The sequence below is a fragment of the Cervus canadensis genome, chromosome 7 (genome assembly GCF_019320065.1).
Source record: "Cervus canadensis isolate Bull #8, Minnesota chromosome 7, ASM1932006v1, whole genome shotgun sequence".
Classification (NCBI taxonomy): domain Eukaryota; kingdom Metazoa; phylum Chordata; class Mammalia; order Artiodactyla; family Cervidae; genus Cervus; species Cervus canadensis.
This window is the reverse complement of record NC_057392.1, coordinates 69,426,942-69,449,315: the sequence shown is the minus strand read 5'-3', so window position 1 is coordinate 69,449,315 and position 22,374 is coordinate 69,426,942. Positions and strand designations below refer to the sequence as shown.

The following is a 22,374-nucleotide window of genomic DNA, read 5'->3' as shown; positions in this document are numbered from 1 at the left end:
CTAGCTACACAGTTAATAATATTTGAGTTGGTCTGATCATCAAGTGTATACCACTTCTTTTCAGCCAATATGTGTTTCTTTTGTTTCACTTCATGTTTTTGAAATGTTACAGGATAAAATCTTAGAGTAAAATGGTAGAGAAAGAACACACTATCCTCTTATTACTGAAGTATAACTTTTTGGTTCTTTTGGTGTATAAAGCTTTGCAGAAATGATTATATTAGGAAATATTTGAGGGTAGCTACATCATCACGTTCTGTGCCATGTCAACTTTGACCTGACAGGAAAATATTTTCCAATATGGTAAAAGAGCAACTCTCAAACTTTATTGGGCATATATAAAGTACTCAGAGAGCTTGTTAAAATGCAGATTTTAATAGAGTAGATTTGGGGATGAGTTTAAAATTCTGCATTCCTCATGAATTTCCTGGTGCTGCTGGTCAATGGACCACATTTCAAAAAGCAAGTGTGGGACAAAACAGGTCTTTGGAGTCAAGCAAGGCATTAACCTCTTTGGGTTGGTTTCCTGAATTATGAAAGGAGAAAATGCATACACAGTGAAATTCTTATGAAGTTGATATAAAATGAGCATTCTGAAAGTACTTTGTAATCTTTGCTTTCTCTGGTATTAATTTTTAAACTAATACCATACTGCTTTACAGATCCTTCATCTGCAGACAAAAACAAGGAATGGGAGGCCAAGGACTGTAAATTATACTGCATTATTGCTATTCAAGGCTCTTGACATTAATATTGAAACCATGCGCAAAATTCATTCCTGTGGACTTTGCTATTATATGTATTGTAAATCCTAAAGATTTGATACCCTTTTGAGGAGCCATGTGTGTTGCTTAATTTTTTTCTCAAAAAATGTTTCTTTTGAATTTTTTTGATTTCCGTTTTAAACCATCCTTTCTAAGACCAGCTAGAACTGCCTTTGTTTCCCTACTCAAGTCCGAGCCAAAAACAACCAATGTGTATTTAGTATTGGATTTGGGGGAAGTGGTCAGAGAGTGAAGTCATAATCTAATAATTGTAACTGTATTATTTCCAAATATAATCTTTCAGCACTGTGGAATGAGAGAACACTAATTTTTGAAGAACAAAGATAAAGCAATTGAACAGCTACAGAATGAGAATATCAATAGGCCTTTCAGAATAGGCAATGCTAAGATTTTAAGTCAATGAAAAACAAAACAAAACAAAACAAAAAAGCTGTCAGAGAATATAGACATTCTTTGAGAGAATAAAATCCTAACACTGAAGTTAAAATTCAAAGCTCAGCAAGCTTTATCTCCTAGAGATGTTGTAAAGATGTGTGTGTGTGTGTGTGTATATATATTGTTTTGCTGTTTAGTTGTGTCTGACTCTTTTGTGACCCCATGGACTGTAACCCACCAGGCTCCTCTGTCCATGGGATTTCCCAGGCAGGAATACTGGAGTGGGTTGCCATTTCCTTCTTCAGGGGATCTTCCTGACCCAGGGGTTGAACCCCTGTCTCCTGCATCTCCTGCATTGGCAGCTGGATTCTTTACCACTGAGCCACCAGGGAAGCCTATATATATGTGTGTGTGTGTCTGTGTGTATGTATGTATATATATATCATTTTTTTTTTAATAAAAGGAAATTCCTGGACTGTGATCAATGGAGATAACAGCAGAATTGGCTGAATGGGAGGCTGAGCCATTTGTCTTAGACTCCCACATCTGGCTACAGACTCAAGTGCCCATGGAAAGAAATGTTTTTCTGCTACTTACAAGAATAGAACTGAGATGCTGTGCTGGTCTGAGTCTAGAAACCAAAAGGAGTTTCTTAAATACCCCTTCTTTAACTGACTACTATGAATGACTAACCTGAGGGAATGTGATGGCAATGATGATGATCTCTGGGTGGAGTGGGGTAGAAAAGAGGAAAAACTCTTTGTTAAAGGTAAGTAAGAGTGAAGCAAATGGTCTACAGGGAAATCAAGGTCCTAATTTGTTTCAAACTTTCAAAATATTTATATCGCACATAATTATGACTATACAAATCTAACATACACTTAAGGCTGAGTTATTGATTTCTTTACAATCTCACCATATAATGAAAAATTCAGCACTAAGTATTTTATTACCCTTTCCCCTTTTCATGTTATTAATGTACTCTGAGATATTATTCATTTTCTCCATTATTTTTAAAATTTACATTTTCTTATTTATTTTACTCTGTGTCTTGGTTCCACCTTCTTACTCTATTTTCATGCCTCCTTCCTGGTGTTAATTGAGGTCTTCAGGAATGATTCTTGACTCATTACTTTGTCAAATATGTGCATTTGTGTGGAGTGATTTAACGGCCAAGGGGATATGAAGGATCCTGAGGGAAAAAATACAGATTTTAATGATATAACTGATACCAGCCATACTATGTTGGCAATCTCTATAAAAATCAAGAAAGTATATTATCAGTTTTGTAATTCTTAACTTCTGCATTTATATCATCTGTCCATACCTGACTGATGTGTCCATGTCTGACTGATACGTGACTGATTGGTAATGAACATGCACATATACTAAAATGTACTTGGGTATACCTGGTGCACTTTAGTCAGTGCTGAAAGGACAAGACAGGTGAGAGAGGCAGCAATAGTTATTTGATAAGCTATTTAACCAAGATGAATTTGAACAAGAGTCAGGTGAAACTTGCTGAGAACATTTATTGCTGCCAGTTGAGATGAATGAAGTGTGGAACATCTTTGCCAAGAGGAGCACCACCTCATCCTTTTGGCGTTAGGCCTTTGACACCGGCTGTCACAGTCAGGCTGGTGGGATGCCACGGCCCTTTCCTCTGGGATGTCTCTCTGTGGTGGCGCCTGTTCCCCAGTGACTAGCTTTGCTGTACAGTTTGAAGCCGCTTCATTTTTGTTTTTTGCCTTCGAGCAGTTCTCAGTTTTTTAGTTTTTAAGAAACTATCCTCTAATTGGTATAGAAAATCTTCAATTCGTCCAACCTGGAAGAAATAAACAGATACAACAATGTTTGTTGTTTCCCCAGGTTTTGTGTATATAGGAAAATGGTCAGGAATTTAAAAGTAAACGGCACATACAGGTCCACGGTTGGAACAGAACTGTCAGTGACAGATACAATTAAACATAAAAGTCCCCTTTTGATTTTCATTTCAGCATCCTTTGTTTTAGGAACATGAAGAAAACATGCAGGAATGTACCACTAGGTCCTGTATGTTGGAGAATGGAACTTGGGAGTATCATTACCTGCTGTCTTTAATGGTCAGTGAAACAGGGATTTCAGAAAGAAATAATTGGTAAAAAAAACCATTCCATTATCTAAAAGAAGGATGAAACAAAATCTACCCCCCTCAAAACCAGTGATTCTACATTAATTAGTATGCCCCTTAGGCCACTTGTCTGATAGCTCAGTTAGTAAAGAATCTGCCTGCAACGCAAGAGACCCTGGTTCAATTCCTGGGTCAGGAAGGTCCCCTGGAGAAGGAATAGGCTACCCACTCCAGTATTCTTGGGCTTCCCTTGTGGCTCAGCTGGTAAAGAATCCGCCTGCAATGCGGGAGACCTGGGTTTGATCCCTGGGTTGAGAAGATCCCCTGCAGAAGGGGAAGGGTACCCACTCCAGTATTTTGGCCTGGAGAATTCCATGGACTGTATAGTAGTGGGGTAGCAAAGAGTCGGACATGACTAACATAAAAGTTAGTCATAAAAGAAAACATGACTTTCACTTCACTTAGGCCACTTGGGAGAAAAATGAATTTTCCATGTTGTCTTAGCAGGAGCCATTTCTCTTTTAAATAAAAAGGAAAAGTTGGGAAAAAAAAGATAATATATAAAAATAGTGCTTAAAAATAAATTACTAGTCTTCCTTCCAAGCAAACTTAAAATTATTCAATGACAGTTGAATGTATTATGCTGTTTGTCAGAGTAAAACAGTTTACATATATGCTGAGTTGGGCTTTCATGATGAATAATGATTCATACTTAACCCCCATTCCCAGGACCTGCATATTCTATTAGTCTAAAGTCACTCACTGAGGAGCCTATTGTCATAAAGTTAGCTCAAAGCTAGAGCACTTACTCTTCAAGGTGCATGAACATATCATCTACTTAAGATAAAAGCACTTACAAGTTCAATTTTCCAATTTTGAGCTCTACTTTTAAATCACTTGATTTATCATTTGGAGTAATACCCAAAAGATAATTCAGGTTGTCAAAAAGAGAATAATACATAGTTGCACTCATCTATATGTTATAGTTAGGTCTTATATCACACAAGGTGATGCATACAATCCATTGGTTTCCATAAGAAAATAACATAGCTTATTTATGTGAAAACAATTATTTTTGAAAACCTAAAATTACTTCAGGTAAGTTTTTCCCAAAAGTTTGTGTAATTTATGATATCTGATTATTGCAGCAATCCTCAAAATGATTTGACAGAATAGTTTTTAATCCTGTCATGAAGTCAATGCATGATTTTATGTATTCCATCCATTTATACTACCTAACTTATACCAAAATCATAGGTAAAAAGTTAACATAGAGCACAATCAAAACAAACATGATAGATGGCACTTTACTGTTACTTTGATAGTTGAGTTGATGGCTCACTCAAGTTATTTGCACTGAAAATGTATCATCTAAATTGAAGCTCTTTACAATGATAATGATTGCAATTGGCCCCAATACAATTAAAATTACAACCCCAATGCAACAAAGAAACATGTCCTACAGAAAAATAATAGTTTTAAAATATCTGTTGGGTGGCTGCTATCTTCTTTGAAAATTGTGTTTGTTAAGAGCAGTGTTGACTAACTGGGTTGCTTTTCATCAGAAAAGACAAAGAAGAAACACAAGATATGTCATTTGAATAGAGAGTACCACTGAATTACCCTGGGAGGTGTAGGGTGCAGACTCTATGCATGCTTCACCTGGCCTGGGTGTTCGATTCCTGCCTGGTCTGTCTACATGCTTTGCTTTTAACCCATTATCCCAATAATACTGGAATGATCTTTTAAAAATTTGTATCTGATCACAGTTTGCCCTGCTTAAAATGCCTAAATGGATTCCCAAGTCCTTAACATGATCTACACATCTCTGGGTGATCTGCTTACATTACACTTGTGTCTCTAATTCTGTCTCCTGTAATTCCATTTGCCTTAGCCCTGTGCTACATCGCTCAGTTTTCTAAGCACAAGTATGCAGCATTCTATGCACTCTCGATTTTCCTAATGCTATGCCCTCTGATAGAACACTCTCATTGGAATCCTTACATATCCTTTGGATTCCAGGTTCAGTATCAGTGTCTCAGGGACATACTCCTTGGTGACTCAAATCAGGTTGGGGTTCTCAGTAACATATTCCCACAGAAGTCCATTCATCTCTTTGCCTATTTTAATTCTTAATTGTTTATAATGATTGATATGGTATCCATCTTCCTGTCTGGGCTTGCTGCATAAGGCAGGCAACTAGGTCCATGGTGTTCCTTATTCCCAACACCTAGGATATGGTAGACCCTCAGTAATCTTACTTTTTGATAATAGATCTGAAGACATCAGTGTGTTCAGAAACCGATGTATTTTTCCATACTCAAAGTGGTGACTGGTGTGAAACATATCAGGAGGCTTTCTTTTCTCTTACAAATTAAATAAGGAAGAGGGACTTCCCTGGTAGCTCAGGTGGCAAAGAATCCATGTGCAATGCAGGAGACCCGGGTTCAATTCCTGGGTTGGGAAAATCTTCTGGAGAAGGGATAGGCTACCCACTCCAGTATTCTTGGGCTTTCCTGGTGGCTCAGATGGTAAAGAATCTGCCTGTAATGTTAGAGACCTGGGTTTGATCCCTGGGTTGGGAAGATTCCCTGGAGGAGGGCATGGCAACTCAGTCCATTATGGGCTTCCCTGGTAGCTCAGTTGGTAAAGAATCCACCTGCAATGCTGGAGACATGGGTTCAATCCCTGGGTTGGGAAGATCACCTGGAGAAGGGAACACCTCCAGCATTCTGGCCTGGAGAGTTCCATAGACAGAGGAGCCTGGCTGACTGCAGTCCATGGGGTCACACAGAGTCAGAGATGACTGAGAAACTTTCACAGATTAAATAATCACTTTCATATGCCATCATTCTATTACCATTTGGGTTTAAGCATGGTCATAACAAGGTATGGTCTCCATGCTTGAAACAGCCAAAAGTAGAAAGGGCACTGACTGGATAAGGAGTCAGAAGTGTTGAGTTCTGCTCTTGTCCCAGTTTATAATCCTCAATTACCCCAGAGAAGTCACTTGGCCTTTCTGAGTTTCAGTTTTCAGAACGGTGGATCCAGCAGGTGGATCAATTAGGCGCCAGCCTTTAGTGAAGAAAAGGTTAGCCTGGATAATTTCCAAGTGAAAGTGAAGTTGCTAAGTCATGTCCAGCTCTTTGTGATCCCATGGACTGTAGCCAACCAGGCTCCTCAGTCCATGGAATTTTCCAGGCAAAAGTACTTGAGTGGGTAGCCATCTCCTTCTCCAGGGGATCTCCCTGACCCAGGGATTGAACCCAAGTCATCCTCATTGCAGGCAGATGCTTTACCGTCTGAGCCACCAGGGAAGCGGATAATTTCCAAGGACACACCAAATTAAAAAAATTCCATGACTTGTCCTCACACCAGATTTAAGTTTGTCCAGTCTTAAGATGTGCCTTTACAGTTTTCAAATCAGAGGTTATTCTCTTAGATTATACCATTAGGTGAATGACACAACATGCAGTAAAGTCAGTCAATTTTAGCTTCTGTACTTACTGAAGTGTAGGAGAGCTGCAACATGTTTTTAGTAAAGCTGGTTCTTTATTTTCTTTTTTTAAGTCAAGGAAAGAAAAGTGCTGGTTGAAGAGAAAATAGATTCATATAACTAAGAAGAACAGATTGCAAATGATAGAAATTTCTATAAAGTCCTTAGGGGAATAAAACACAAATATGTAGGCATGTAAGGAAGGAAACAAACCAGTTTTGGGAGCAGAGGCCTTATTAGACCTTCTTTTTAGGAGAGGATCCACCTGTTTAATTATATCAGGTAGTGTCCTTGGTCATTCTGGGTCTAATTTTCCCATTTGCAAAATGGGCAGATAACATTCTCTTGTGTATCTGTGTGCCAATGCTGACGTGGCATTACTGAGATATGGACATCAGACCAAATGAGCTTGTAGAGAATTTGGGATGCCAGATGATTGAAGGGAACCGAAGAATTCGGTCCAAGGGCAGATTCTCACCTATCATATGGTTGTCAATCAAAATCCACATCAAAGAGTTAGGAAATTGTTATCAACTAGTATCTGAGGACTTTTAATTCTTATACACAAGCATACTAACACATATATATGGAATTTAGAAAGATGGTAACGATAACCCTATATGCAAAACAGAAAAAGAGACACAGAAGTACAGAACAGACTTTTGAACTCTGTGGGAGAAGGCGAGGGTGGAATGTTTCGAGAGAACAGCATGTATGTTATCTATGGTGAAACAGATCACCAGCCCAGGTGGGATGCATGAGACAACTGCTCGGGCCTGGTGCACTGGGAAGACCCAGAGGAATCGGGTGGAGAGGGAGGTGGGAGGGGGGATCGGGACGGGGAATACGTGTAACTCTATGGCTGATTCATATCAATGTATGACAAAACCCACTGAAATGCTGTGAAGTAATTAGCCTCCAACTAATTAAAAAAAAATTAAAAGGAAAAAAAAATAATTCTTATACACAAAAGTCTACCTGTCATGATTTGGTGTGGAGTCAAAAAGTTCAGAAAAAAGATGATTTTGAAACCCTGAAAGAGAGGACAGCCTGAGAAGTATAGGAGATTTCAAAGCTGAAATTCTAACAGTACAGAAACAAATAATACCAATTAGGAAGAAATGTGGTGGTAACTAAATAGATCAGTGTATATGACAGGAAAATTTCCGGTCAGCTCAGATCTCAGAGGAAATATTCTTGTTCTTTCATGCAAATATTTATTGAACATCTACTATGTATTTGTTACTTTACTAAGGTAATAAGCAAAAATGTCAAGATGCTTGTTTTTGAGGAACTCATATTCACATAGGAGAGACAGTTAATGAAAAAATGACTGCAGCAAAGCATAAATGTTTAAGAATTATGTACAAAAGTGTTCCATTAGCACAAATGTCAGAACAGTGAATTCTATCTGAAGGAAATATGGAGGAGTATGGGAGGTGATAGGAGATGGGCCTTTGTCAGGACAAGAAACTCATCCCAGACAGAGGGAATGGCGTTCATCAAAGGAAGTTGTGAAAGAGCATGGGCTATTTGATAGGGGTGAGTCACATAGCCTAGATGTGGGCATGAGGGGACTGGGAGTAGAGATATACATAGCAGGAAACATAGATTGGGGCCAGCTTATAAAAAGTTGAGAAATATTTAGCTATGTGGTTAGAAAGATAAATCTGGTGCCATTGTGTGGGGTGGAATGCCGCCAGGGAGACTAGGAGCAGGTGGATCAATTAGGGCCAGTGCGATAAGATATGAAAAATACTGTGAGGGCCTGCATCAAGAGTTTAAGAGACATTTGGGAACTAAGAACTGTACTCTTGATAAAAATTCTATGTTGGGGTTAGAAGGCAGGCAGAATTAGTAATGACTGTGAAGTTTCTCATTTGAAACAATAACGGTATCTTAATGAAGTAACGAATAAAATTCAATGAATAGTTTTAGGGAAAAAGAATGAGTCTGATTAGTGACAAATGTAAGAGGTAGAAAAAGGCCACATAATCAGAAATGTGTTTTAAAAATGGACCTGTAATAATAGCCTAATACTAGGCTAAAAGCCAGAATGATGCAAATATCTTAATTGACAAGAAAAAACAGTCCACTATTTTGTGGTCTACTGTGAAAAGCATTCTAGCAGTTAAAAAGTCCTAAGAAAAAGAAACAAAAAGTGATACTTTCAGTTATTGAGAACAAAAAAGTGGTTATGGCAGAGAGAGAGCCTGCTGGGACAAAGTCAGATATATCTGGGTTGAAATCCCAGCTCCAGCATGTTCTTGGTGTGTCTTTTGGGCAAACTTATTTAATTTCTTGGAACCCAAGTTTCTTCATCTGTCAGTGGCTTCACAGGGTCCTAATGAAATTAAACAGTTTATGTGAAGTATTGCATAGCTCTGAATTGTTATTATTTACTAGTAGTATTAATACTTGAATCTGGAAGTATATGCCCATTAAGTAGAAAAATAAATTTAAAAATACATATAAAAGTGAAATAAAATGAAAAGCCAAAGAACTTTAACAGTTCCTGTGTTTTTGACCTCCACTCTGGTAAAGGATGCTGCCTCAGTAACTGTGCTAAGTATAGGTGTTTGAAATGCTTTCAAGTCTTGTGATTAAGTCTCAAAATTCAACAATATAAAGGGTAGAATTGGGAGGGGACAGAGAAAGGAGTGTGAAGATATGAGTTTCTGATAGTGCATATTCAAAAAAGTTCAACTGTATTCCGTGGTTACCCAAAACTGATCTGATTATAAATGACAATGTTTAAAATGTGTCTCAATGGGAGTAATAGTTCTCTACCTTTTCTGGCCATGTCCTGTCTCATCTGGGCTATGATGCTTGGTGTTGGATATGTCCAGGTCTTAACTCCAAACTTTATGAAGAAAAGTTGGAGGACCTGTAGATGTTTACTGGGAAAAGAGAAAACGTAACAGGAATCTTTGGTATCTTTAGGTGATATGTGAAGGGGTGATGAATTTGTTCTGTGTTAGCTTACATATTGGAGAGAGAGTACCATTTAGAATTACAATATGAGTTTGAGTCTCATTGCTTTCACTGGTGAACTTTAATTTTCTCATCTCTAGTGTAAATCATGAATTAATTATAATCAGACTTTATTTACAGGGTTTTTGTGAGGATTAAATGGCTTGATGTTTGTGGAAAACTCTTCATAAATGTCTAAGCCCTCCACAAAGATTATAATAACACACTGTGTAGTGTCTGGTGGTTTCATAATAAGGTCTCAATAAATATTTGTTGAACTGGTAAACAGCTGAATGAGTACTTCAGTGAGTAAAAAAATAGATATTATATTGATATTTTCACATCTGTGTAAAAGTGGAAGGTGTTTTGGGGTAAGGTATGGTGACCCTCATCACCAGACACTGGAAATCAAACACTAGATGACATTTTTGGCAAGTGTGAATTATTCGGGTCATGTGTGACCTGGGAGTTGGATTAAATAAACTTTAAAGTACTACTTTAATGATGTTATTTTGGCCTGGATTCACTGTACAGAAATGTGCTCAGTGGAAGGAGGATACATTGCAGTTTGCTTGTACCACATTGAAAGAGCACTGTGGAAATGAGAGGAAGCCTGTATTAGTATTGCATGTAATGCAAGGTATCGAACTGGTTGACGTAAACATCCATAGATATTAGGGTTCTCAGTACTTCATTATACTTCACTTAAAAGAATATCCGTAAGACCTATAACTTCTCTAGATGTATCAACATTTTATCTTGCATCCAAAGGACCCCTATTACGGATTAGCTTAAGTATAGTTTATAGCACACTTTATTTCTTTTTCACTCTATAACTGGATCAGATTATTCAATCATCAGGTTCTTCTTCTTCTCAGTTAATGATTTTTTTTTATCATATCAAAATTTAAGATTATTCTACTAGTTCTAGGGTGAAATGCAACATTTTTACAGATTAAAATGTTTTCCCTCACAAAGGCACTTCAGAGTAACTTTCAGTATAGGCATAATAAAAAGAACTTGGATATTTTCTCTGATAATCTTTTACTGTAAAATTGGTTTGTATCCTATGTGTAGGTGGAAAGTATGGGGATAGCCTGAAGTCAGGAGAGCTTCTATGCACTTGAGAGTTTTCTTGTGAAGGAGGGTTGCTGCTGACTCACTATGATTTTGTGGGGCAGACTATGGTTTCATTTGCACAGAGATCCAACCTATTTTTATTTGGTAATTGAAGGCCTGTGAGCTAGAGGTGAAAGCAATAGTACCACTTTCTATTTCTTATGTAATGGCTGGCCATGAGACCAGAGGCATTGTTGGGGAAGAAACAGATTTAGGGCATAGAGAGTTAGGAATGGGGCCAAACTAAGGAAAAAATGACAAGAAGCTCAAAATGAGTGAAGCTGGTGAGAGATGGTAACAGAAAGGGACACACAGCCTTGGCCTAACAGAGCTTTGAAAGGGGAGTCGTTCAGATGTGATAGAGGGGAAGGAGAATCACTGTGAAGATTGGGGTGTCCCTTTCCCTCCCAAAGTCATTTAAATTCAAACACTACTGTAACGAGTTGAATTTCATTCCCTCAAAGTTCCTGTGTTAGGGTCTTAAGCCCCAGTACTTCAGGATGTACCCTTATTTGGAAACAGGGTTTTTATAGAGGTCATCAAATTGAAATGAGGTCTTTGGGGTGGGCCTTAACTAAAATGACTGGCGTCCTTATAAAAATGGGGTATTTGGAGACAGTCCCTCGCACAAGGGGAATAACTTGTGAAGATGAAGGCAGTGGATGGGGTGATGCTCCTACAGCCAAGGTGTGGTAAGCACCAAGATTAAGCAAACCACCAGAAACAAGGGGAGAGGCATGAACTGGTTCTTCCTTGCAGCCCTCAGGAGGTACCAACCCTGATGACACTTTGCATTTGGACTCCCAGCCTCCAGAACTGTGACGATAAGCTTCTGTTGTTTACGTCACTCAGTTTGTGATACTGTTATAGCAGTCTTAGCAAATAAATGCAACTATAGACAATCCCCGATTTATGATGTGTTGACATAATCTGTTGACATAATTTTTTGACTTCTTGGTGGTGCAGAAATGATGTATACTCACTGGAAAACATACTTTGACTTTTGGATTTTGATCTTTTCCTGGGCTAGCAGTTTAGGGTCTGATACCCTTGGAGTGCTGGGTGGTAGCAGTGAGTCGCAGCTCCCCGTGAGTCACAGGATCCCGAGGGTCAACACCAAGATATTTATTTACTTTTTAGGCTGCACTACTGTGCAGCAGATGGGATCTTATTTCTTTGCCCAGGGGTGGAACCTATGGCTCCTAGATTGGGAACATGGAGTCTTAACTACTGGACTACCAGGGAAGCCCCTAACCCATACACTTAGAATTGTCCTGTCCCCAGGCAGTCATTCTAGTGTTCACTCTTAGTGTAGTATTCAATGAATTACAGGAGCTACCCAACACATTTTAAATAGGCTTTGTGTTAGATGATCCTGCTCAACTGTAGGCTGATGTAAGTGTTCTGAGCACATTTAAGGTAAGCCGGGCTAAGCTGTGATGTCCAGAAGTTAGGTGTATTAAATAATTTCCAACTGATGGTATTTTCAGCTTATGTTGGGTTTATAGAGATGTAACCCTATTGTAAGTTGAGGAGATCTGTACTGAACCATAAAGCTCAATTAGGTTCCGATTTTCTCCTCAAACATGACTTTGCTGATTTCTACCTTTCACTTTTCCTGCTGGTTGATGTTGCCTACTTTGTTGGTGCCCCCTGCACATGTTTAGCATGTACCTTGGGAAGGAGTGTGGGTTTCTGTCTAGTAATAGCAGTGAGAGGAACGTGATCTCAAACACAAATGCATGGGTAAATTACAGCAAGAAGGAAGACACTGCACTTGAAATAGGATTTCCTATTGGATTTCATGTAGTCTGGATTAAGGAGAGACAATTAAATATGTCTATAGGGGTTTGTATATGTTCATACTTCAGGGATTGGGTGCTCAAAGGATTTATTTTTTTAAATAAAGCTTTTTAAAGAAGCCTTGTAAGAAGACAAAAAAATAGATAAATAATAATTGGATCCTTGGGAATAAATATCATGTTTCTACAACTGTAGTGGTGGTTATAGAAGGATGTATTTCCAGCAATTTGCAATGTGGATCAAAATCCTCTTGGCAAAACAGCCATTTAATCCACCACAGTGGATTTCATAACATTAGTTTTCTTGCTGTCTTCCAGTTTAGTTTCCAGACCAAATGCTTTTAAATATTTATCATCCAAAATGGTTTGAATTTTAATTCTTATTAGAATGACAATTGTTTTCAAACAGGCTTGAAATTAATTTCTAAAATAAACTTTAATTTCTGAAACAAAGTTGTTTCTGCTGTTCATAATACAGCAGTTTCCTTTAGCTTTTGGCTAGCATTCAAACAAACAGCCTCATATTTCTCCATTTTAATTTAGTGAATTCTGTATGTTGGTATGATAGTCATAAAAGTACAATGTGGAAATGTAAGGCATTAGATGCCTGTGATATATTATAAAATATGCAAAAAAAACACTTCTGTTAAACTATATTACCAATTGCTAATTGAAAATCCCCATAATAATAGCACTTGTAAAACAAATCTAGTGTAGAGTTAGAGTCCAATTATGAAATCTTGCTATCACTTTGTCCTTAATGCCTCATGGCTTTTTAAAAATTTATTTTCAACACTTAATGGCATAATTTATCTGAAAGTTTGAGTACATATATTTTAAACTTTTTCTTTTGAGATAATTGTGGATTCACATGCATCAATAAGAAGTAATAAAGGAAGAATCTGTGTATTCTTTATGTAGTTTGTCCCTATGGTAACATCTTATAAAACTTTGGTAGAATATTACAGCTAGGATATTGACACTGATATAGTCAAGATACAGAGCAGTTCCATTACTACAGGATCTCTTGTGCTGCTCTTTTATAGCCACTTTCCTCCTGCCTGACCTCCTTAACCCTTGGCAACCACTCATTTGTTGTCCATTTCTATAATTTTTTCAGTTTAAAAAGGTATTATATATACACACACACTTAAGATATATACATAGTTGAACATATTTTTGCTATTACTATTGCATATCTTTTCTTATATGCTGTTCACTTTGTCCATTAGAGCCCTTAGCATATTAATCACTGTTGTGTTAAATTTCTAGTCTGATAATTACAACATCTCTGTCATATCTGCTTCTGATGATTGCTTTGTCTCTTCAAATTGTGTTTTTCACCTTTTGGTTTGTCTTCTGATTATTTTCTTGATAGCTGGACATGATGTGCTGGGTAAAAGGAACTGCTATAAGCAGACCTTTAGTAATGTGAGGGGAGGGCTTCCCTTGTGGCCCAGTTGGTAAAGAATTCACCTGTGATGCAAGAGTCCGCCTGCAATGTAGGCGACCCGGTTTCGATTCCTGGGTTGGGACGATCCCATTGAGAAGGAAATGGCAACCCACTGCAGTATTCTTGTCTGGGAAATCCCATGGACAGAGGAGCTTGGTGGGCTACAGCCCATGGGGTTGCAAGAGTCAGGCAGGACTTAGCAGCTAAACTACACAATGGGAGGGGAGGGGAAGCATTCTACAGTTCTAAGATTAGATTTCAGTCTTTTCCTGAACCCAGGCCTTGGACTGTGAACTTCACAAGTGTTCCTCAGTTCCCCACCTACTTCTCCTTACATGGGACAGGTTGGCTAGTGTGGGCTGGAGTTGGGTATTTTCCTTTCCTAGGTCATTTAGGCCCTGATAATACCCCCAAAAGGTATGCTCTCTTTAACTGGTTTCTTCTGAGGGCAGGCCTTGCTAAGAAGGAAAGAGTGTTTTAGTATATTTCAGAGTGGTTCCTTCCAGAGGCCCAAGGGAATTTTTCTCTGATACTTACCATGAACTCCTGGAGGTAAATTGCATAATATTGCATAACTCCTAGACTGGGTCCCCTTAGCATTTGTAATACCCAGAGTTGTCTACACTGAGTCCAAATTGCACTGTCCAGCAATTTGTCAATTATAATTCCAGCTTCACAAAGCCAGTACTGGTTCCCATAGCAGTTTCTGCTCATACGTCTCTGCTCCAGAAAGCCATATCTCCCTGTATTAATCTGTTAGTCTCTCCCGTCTTTGGAGCAGTGTTTTGTCTTGTGTCATCCACTGTCTCATAGATCCAAGAAGCATTACTGACTTTTAGGATAGAGTGGTGACTTCCCAGCTCCTCATATGTAGAACCAAACACAAAACTCCATGTATATTTAGAGTCATATTAAACGATGTTGTTATTTTTGCTTGAATCATCAAACATAATGAAGAGGACAGTTTGTTGTTTTTACTCATATTTTTGCCTGTGTTCTTTCACTTTTCTTGATATTTTAAAGTTCTTTCTTTTATTGTTTCCTTTCTATTTAGGAAATTTTCTTCAGCCATTTTTTTTCTTTTTTTTTTAGGGTGAGTTGGCTGATGACAAATTCTCTTAGTTTTCTTTCATCTGAGAATGTCTTGATTTCCCCTTAATTCCTGAAAGATATTTTCGTTGGGTGTAGCATTCTGTGTTGACAATTCTTTTCTTTCAGTATTTGAAAAATGTACCACTTACTTCTGGCCCCAGTTTTTTTAACTGAAAAATCCACTGTCATTCAAATTGTTTTTCCCCTAATATTTAGTGAATCATTTTTTTTTTATTGCTTTCAAGATCTGTCTTTGTCTTTAGTTTTCAGAAGTTTGACCATGCTGCATCCTGGTGTGAATTTGAGTTTATCTTATTTGGGGTTTACTGAAGTTTTTCAGTGAATTTATATGCAGAGTACATCATGAGAAACGCTGGGCTGGAAGAAGCACAAGCTGGAATCAAGATTGCTGGGAGAAATATCAATAACCTTAGATATGCAGATGCTATCACCCTTATGGCAGAAAGTGAAGAGGAACTAAAAAACCTCTTGATGAAAGTGAAGGAGGAGAGTGAAAAAGTTGGCTTAAAGTTCAACATTCAGAAAACTAAGATCATGGCATCTGGTCCCATCACTTCATGGGAAATAGATGGGGAAACAGTGGAAGCAGTGTCAGACTTTATTTTTTTTTTTGGGCTCCAAAATCACTGCAGATGGTGACTACAGCCATGAAATTAAAAGACGCTTATTCCTTGGAAGGAAAGTTATGACCAACCTGGATAGCATATTTAAAAGCAGAGACATTACTTTGCCAACAAAGGTCCGTCTAGTCAAGGCTATGGTTTTTCCAGTCGTCATGTATGGATGTGAGAGTTGGATGGTGAAGAAAGCTGAGCGCCGAAGAATTGATGCTTTTGAACTGTGGTGTTGGAGAAGACTCTTGAGAGTCCCTTGGACTGCAAGGAGATCCAACCAGTCCATCCTAAAGGAGATCAGTCCTGGGTGTTCATTGATGTTCATTGATGTTGAAGCTGAAACTCCAATACTTTGGCCACCTCATGCAAAGAGTTGACTCAAGTTGGAAAAGACCATGATGCTGGGAAGGATTGGGGGCAGGAGGAGAAGGGGATGACAGAGGATGAGAGGGCTGGATGGCATCACCGACTCGATGGAGATGGGTTTGGGTGGACTGTGGGAGTTGGTGATGGACAAGGAAGCCTGCCGTGCTGCGATTCATGGGGTTGCCAAAAGTCGGACACGACTGAGTGACTGAACTGAACTGAACTGAAGTTTTTGTCTCTAGTTTCTGTCTTTTGCCAAATTATGGAAATTTTCAGCTATTATTACTTTGGGTACTTTTTCATTCCTATCCCCTTTCTCATATCTTTCTGGGATTCTGATAACATGAATGTTAGACACGATGCTATAGACTCACAGCTCCTTGAGGTTCTTTTCATTTTATTTTCTGGTCTATTTTCTCTGTTGTTCCACTTGGGTAATTTGTATTGTTTTATCTTCATTTCAGACTTCCCTGCTGTCTCAGTGGTAAAGAATCCTCCTGCCAATGCAGGAGATGTGGGTTCTATCCCTGGATTGGGAAGATCCCCGGAGAAGGAAATGGCAACCCACTCCAGTATCTTTGCTTGGGAAATCCCATGGACAGAGGAACCTGATGGGCTACAGTCTATGGGACCGCAGAGGATCAGACACAACTTAGTGACTAAACAACAATCTTCATTTCATTGATTATTTCCTCTTCATTAGGCTGTTGAGCCCCTCCACTGAATTTTTCATTTTGGTTATGGTATTTGCAATTCTAAAATTTCTATTTGGTTCTTCTTATGTCTTCCATTTCTTTGCTGAGTTTCTGTCTCTTTTTAAAAGATATTTATTTATTTTTGGCTGTGTTGGGTCTTAGTTGTGGTAGGTAGGCTCTCAGTTCTGGTGTTTAGGCTTAGTAGTTGAAATGTGAAGGCTTAGTTGCCCCATGGCATGTAGGGCCTTGGTTTCTAGACCAGGGATTGAACCTGTCTCCTCTGCCTTGGAAGGTGATTCTTAACCACTGGACCACCAGGGACGTCCTCTCTATTTTTTTTTAATTGAAGTATAATTGATATACAATATTAGTCACAGGTGAACAACATGGTGATTTAAAATTTTTATAGATTATACTTCATCTATAGTATGAAATATTAGCTACATTCCCTATACTGTGCAATATATCCCTGCAGTTTATTTTATAAATGGTAATTTGTACCTCTTAATCCCCTACCTCTGTCTTGCTGCTCCCCTTCCCTCTAGTTTATTTTCTGTATCTGTGATTCTCTTTCTTTTTTCTTATATTCATTTGTTTTTAGATTCCATATATAAATGATAAAATAGAGTATTTTTCTTCCTCTGACCTATTTCATTAAGCATATACTCTCTAGGTCCATCCACATTGTTGCAAGTGGCAAAATTTTATTCTTTTTTATGGCTGAGTATGTATGAATATACATACATACATATATATACACAATGGAATATATGTGTATATATGTCACATCTTATCTATTCATTTGTTTATGGGTACTTAGATTGTTTCCATATCTTGGCTATTGTAAATAATGTTGCTATGAACATTGGGGTTGCTATGAGCATCTTTTCAAATGAATGTTTATGGGGTTTTTTGGATCTATACCCAGAAGCAGAATTGTTAGATCGTATGGTAGTTCTACTTTTAGTTTTTTGAGGAACCTGCATACAGTTTTCCATAGTGGTTGCAGCAATTTACACCAAAAGTGTACAAGTGTTTTCTTTTCTCCATACCCTCACCAATATTCATTATTTGTATCCTTTTTATGATAGTCATTCTGACAGGTGACCTCACTGTGGCTTTGATTTGCATTTCCCTGATGATTAATCATGTTGAGCATTTTTTTCATGTGCCCATTAGCCATCTATTTGTTTTCTTTGGAAAATGTCTATTCTAGTCTTCTGCCCATTTTTAAATTGGGTTGTTTCTTTTTTTGATATTGAGTTGTATGAGCTGTTTACATATTTTGGGTGTTAACCTCTTATCAATCATATTATTTTCAAATACTTTTCTCCCATTAAGTAGGCTGTCCTTTTAGTTTTGTTGTACATTTCCTTTGCTGTGAAAAAGGTTATAAGTTTAATTGAGTCCCATTTATTTATTTTTGCTTTTGTTTCCTTTGTATTAGGAAACAGATCCCAAAATATTGCTACAATTTATGTCAAAGAATGTTATGCCTATTTTTTTTCCTAGAAGTTTTTGCTTTCTAGTCTTCCATTTAGGTCTTTAATCCATTATGAGTTTATTTTTGTATATGGTGTGAGAAAATGTTCTAAGTTCATTCTTTCACATGTAGCTGTCCAGTTTCCCCACCACCACTTGGTGAAAAGATTGTTTTTCCCCATGCATATTTCTTTGTTGTAGATTAATTGATCATAAATTTGTGAGTTTATTTCTGGACTTTCTATTCTGTTCCATTGATCTATGTGCTAGATTTTTGTGCTAATACCATACTATTTTGATTACTGTAGCCTTGTAGTGTAGTCTGATGACATTTTACCATTTATTTTAAGATGTTTCTAGTAGCTTAGACGTTTTTATGATGGCCTCTTTAAAATCTTTGTCAGAATAATTATAATAGCTCTAACATCTTTATGTTAGCATCAGTTGATTGTCTTTTATCATTCAGTTTGAGATCTTCCTGTTTCATGGTACGATGCATCACTTTCAGTTGAAATCTGGACATTTAGGGTACTAATATTATGAGATATGGATCCTATTTAAGTCTTCTGCTTAAGCTTAATTTTTCTGACCATGCTGTGGCAAAAGATGGGAGGGGAATTGCCTCATTACTGCCAGATGGGGATAGAAGTTCACATTCTACACTCAATCTGCATTGATTTGAGGAAGGGGTTCCTCATTACTTTCAGATAGGGATGAGCATTCAAACATTCAAACTCCTCACTATGTTTGCACTGATAACTCTCTAGCAGTACCTCATCACTACTCATCATGTGGCCTCCACTGACGTCACATTGAGAAGGGAAGCTCATGATTGTTGGGGGCTGGTGAAAATCCTGACCATCTGCTAGGCCCCCTCTGATACCATACCTAGTGGGGATGAACATTCAGCCTCCCTATTTGGCTTCTTTGACACCAACCTTTTAGGGTGGGAAGGCTGAGACACCTTATTATAGCCCAATGAAAGTAGAATTCTAACTCACCTAGGCTTGTTGATGTGGATGGGGGTTTGGATTTCCTTTTTGTTTTTCCCTGTGGTGTTTGGCTAGAGTAGAATGATTATTTGCCTAAGAACTTTCCATCTTCAGTGGTTCAGAGGTAAAGAATCTGCCTGCAATGCAGGGCACCTGGGTTGAATCACTGGGTTGGGAGGATTCCCAATGGCAACCTACTTCAGTATTCTTATTGGGACAATCTCATGGACAGAGGAACCTGGCAGGCTATAATCCATGGGGTTGCAAACAGTTTAGATACAACTGAATACTGAGCACAGGCTGCCTTTTTCCTTGTCCTTTGGCTGGAGGGAGCAGGATTTTGTTGGGGTTTTTATTTTGTTTCCGAGTTACCAGGTTTCATCATCAAATGTGGAATGTCTAAAGCAAAAAAAATAAATAAAAGAAAATCCAGTGAACTCATCACCATGTTATTGCTCAGGATTCTAGGTCATTTCTCTTTTCTCATTCCACCTTTCAGCATCTTATATTTGTTTTACATATAATGTCCAAAGTTGTGCTTAATGTGAGGAGTAGGGAAAAGCATGTCTCCTCCATATTCCTGTAAGTGGAAGTCCTCCATCATGGCTTTTAAAAAAATGATTTCTGACCTTTATTCCTCAGGAAGATGTATTTTTATTTCTTGAATCTGTTTTCCCAGTTGCTTCTAAAGATTGTTATCAGTATGATGAAGTGAATAACTGAGGCTGAAGGGGGTCTCCTCTCCATCAGAGGTATTAGGAAGTTAAAAGCTTCTCGATTATCTTTCAATTCAATAAGAAAGAAGACTAACTTTATCCTGTCTCTGGGTTAGGCTCTCTAATTTAGGTCCAAATTTCACCAGCCACTTCATGTTCTCCAGAATCCCTTATCCAGCAAAAAGCCATTTAAGCAGAATACACATATGTTTTACACACACAGTTTTGATGATGCTGAGATACAGGTGTGTTGGTGCTTGTGGCATTTGTGTGCGTTTTAGATTATGGTCTTGTTCCCTCCTCCACATGTACCACTTTAAGAATGTTATAATCAGAATGATAAATGATCCATACCTTCCTTTAGGGCTGCATGTAAAGGCAGTTTTATTTTGCCCTTCTCCAAAAGACGAAAAGTATGAGTCCACTATAAATGACTGAATGAGCCACAAGTCAATTGCTCTGAACTTGTTAATCCTACTTTCAATACAGAATGGAAGATGTCCTATGGTTCATTTAGCTACCAAGTGGTGTAAGCTGATATTTTGTTATTCTCCAGAATTACAAAGGATTGCAAAACTTAACCTATAAATACCTGTGGTAAGATGCTGACTGCCAAGCAAAGGAGATACTTAGGTAATTTAGAGACAGTAACTTTTAGAATGAATGGCAAACTCACTCTTCAGTTCAAATGAAATTGAGATATATGCTCCCCTCCCTTGCCCCAGAATATTTCACTGAACTTCTGAAAGATGCATTTAGAAAAGTTTTTACAGAGATAAAAATACTAGTAGGTTTGGAGTAATATGACTATTTCCAATTTCTGTTTTAGTCACTTCCTTATATTATTAGCTCACTAGTAGGACAGGCAGGGAGGGACTCCTGAAAGTGGAGGAGTAAATGATGTGCTGTCCGGTCCCGAACAAATGCCTCTGTGTTGGGAGGTAAGGTGTGCAGAGGTTACAGGAATATGTGCTTCAGAAATTATGTTTTCATGGAGATCCTGGTGCATTTAAAAGTGCTTAGTTAATGCACCAGAAAGTGTAAGCCATAGTAGAAATACTACAGGAATGACCAGACTTCCAAGCTGTTCTCGTGGCGTTCTGCTGTTGCAGGGAGGAAAATGGTGAGCTCTCAAAGCAACCTAAACATCTAGATCTGTAAAGGCAGACATGGTGAAGGAGCACAGTAGGAGCGCCATGTTCCAGGGGCTAGTGGGTACCATGCTTCAGATTTGGTCATGCATCTGCAGCAAAGCGGTCTGGATAAGTCACCATCTGGTTCTGTGAGCTGCGATCTAGAATAGGATGGCTTGCAATCCTCCTATCGCCACTCACTGCTGAAAAGCAGATTCAAAGATTGTCTCTTTGGTTGTCTTATGGAAATCTGAGCTTGGGTCAGGCAGTGTTCTTTGCGTCATTAAATTTTAGTAGCTGCATTTGGTTTACATAAGTGTTTAGTTAATGACTAGGAACAGAGCCTTTGACCCAAACAAACTTAATTCAAAACCAAACACTGCCCCTTCAATGTAAGCTTGTTTCCTTGTTAATTCTACAAAGCTCTTTCCCTCATTTTCCAAAGGAGAGATAATGACATCTCTCTCATAGGATTGTTGCAGTCATTAAATACAATAAGTTCGTGAAGTGCTTCACATATACAAAGAGATCAGTATTCATCACTGATGATGTTTGTCATCACCACATTATTCATTTTTTATCACATTGTTTATTTACCTGAAATAATTTTTTCTATAGCCTGTTTCCATTGTAATAGTTATTCAAAAGCAAACTTTAAACAGACTAACATAGTTTGAGAATTTGTTGGATATCACAGTATTTTATTAAGTTTGTGTGGACCTAATCAATGGCTGATTAGTTTTTTCTACCCCTTGATAAACTCCTGGTTAAAAAGCACAGTTTCTAGATTCATGCTCTCTAGATGAGAGCCATGATAGATCTGACTCCTACACAGAAATGTTTCTGCTGAAGAAATTTCTTGCCAAATCATCAAAGTTTCAGAATACTTTTAGCCAACAAAGTATATGAGAGAGATTCTCAGTTTTGGAGGAAAGGCCAAATACAGGTGGAAAGTGAGTGACTAGCAAATGCAGCTATCGAAAATATTTAACAAATCAACTGCATACTTTTTCCTTTAAGTTAGAGGAGAAAGATTTTGTTAAATTTAAGCGGTGATTGAAATTCACCATGTATCAATATTTGGAGTGTTGCACAGTGGCCAGGGGAGATGTCCAGAACTGAGGCTCTCGGCTTTCTCTGCTTGCCAGGC

At 38.1% G+C, this 22,374-nt stretch overlaps 1 protein-coding gene across 1 annotated transcript in view; it reads right to left on the bottom strand.

The window, feature by feature from the left end:
* Positions 1 to 2,667: 2,667 nt before the first annotated feature.
* SPATA16 (spermatogenesis associated 16) overlaps positions 2,668 to 22,374 on the bottom strand; it is a 257,934-nt gene continuing 238,227 nt past the window's right edge. The window contains exon 11 of the mRNA XM_043474134.1: positions 2,668 to 2,985. Coding sequence (XP_043330069.1) covers positions 2,863 to 2,985 — 123 coding nt within the window. The 3' untranslated portion in view covers positions 2,668 to 2,862. The remainder of the gene's footprint in view (positions 2,986 to 22,374) is intronic.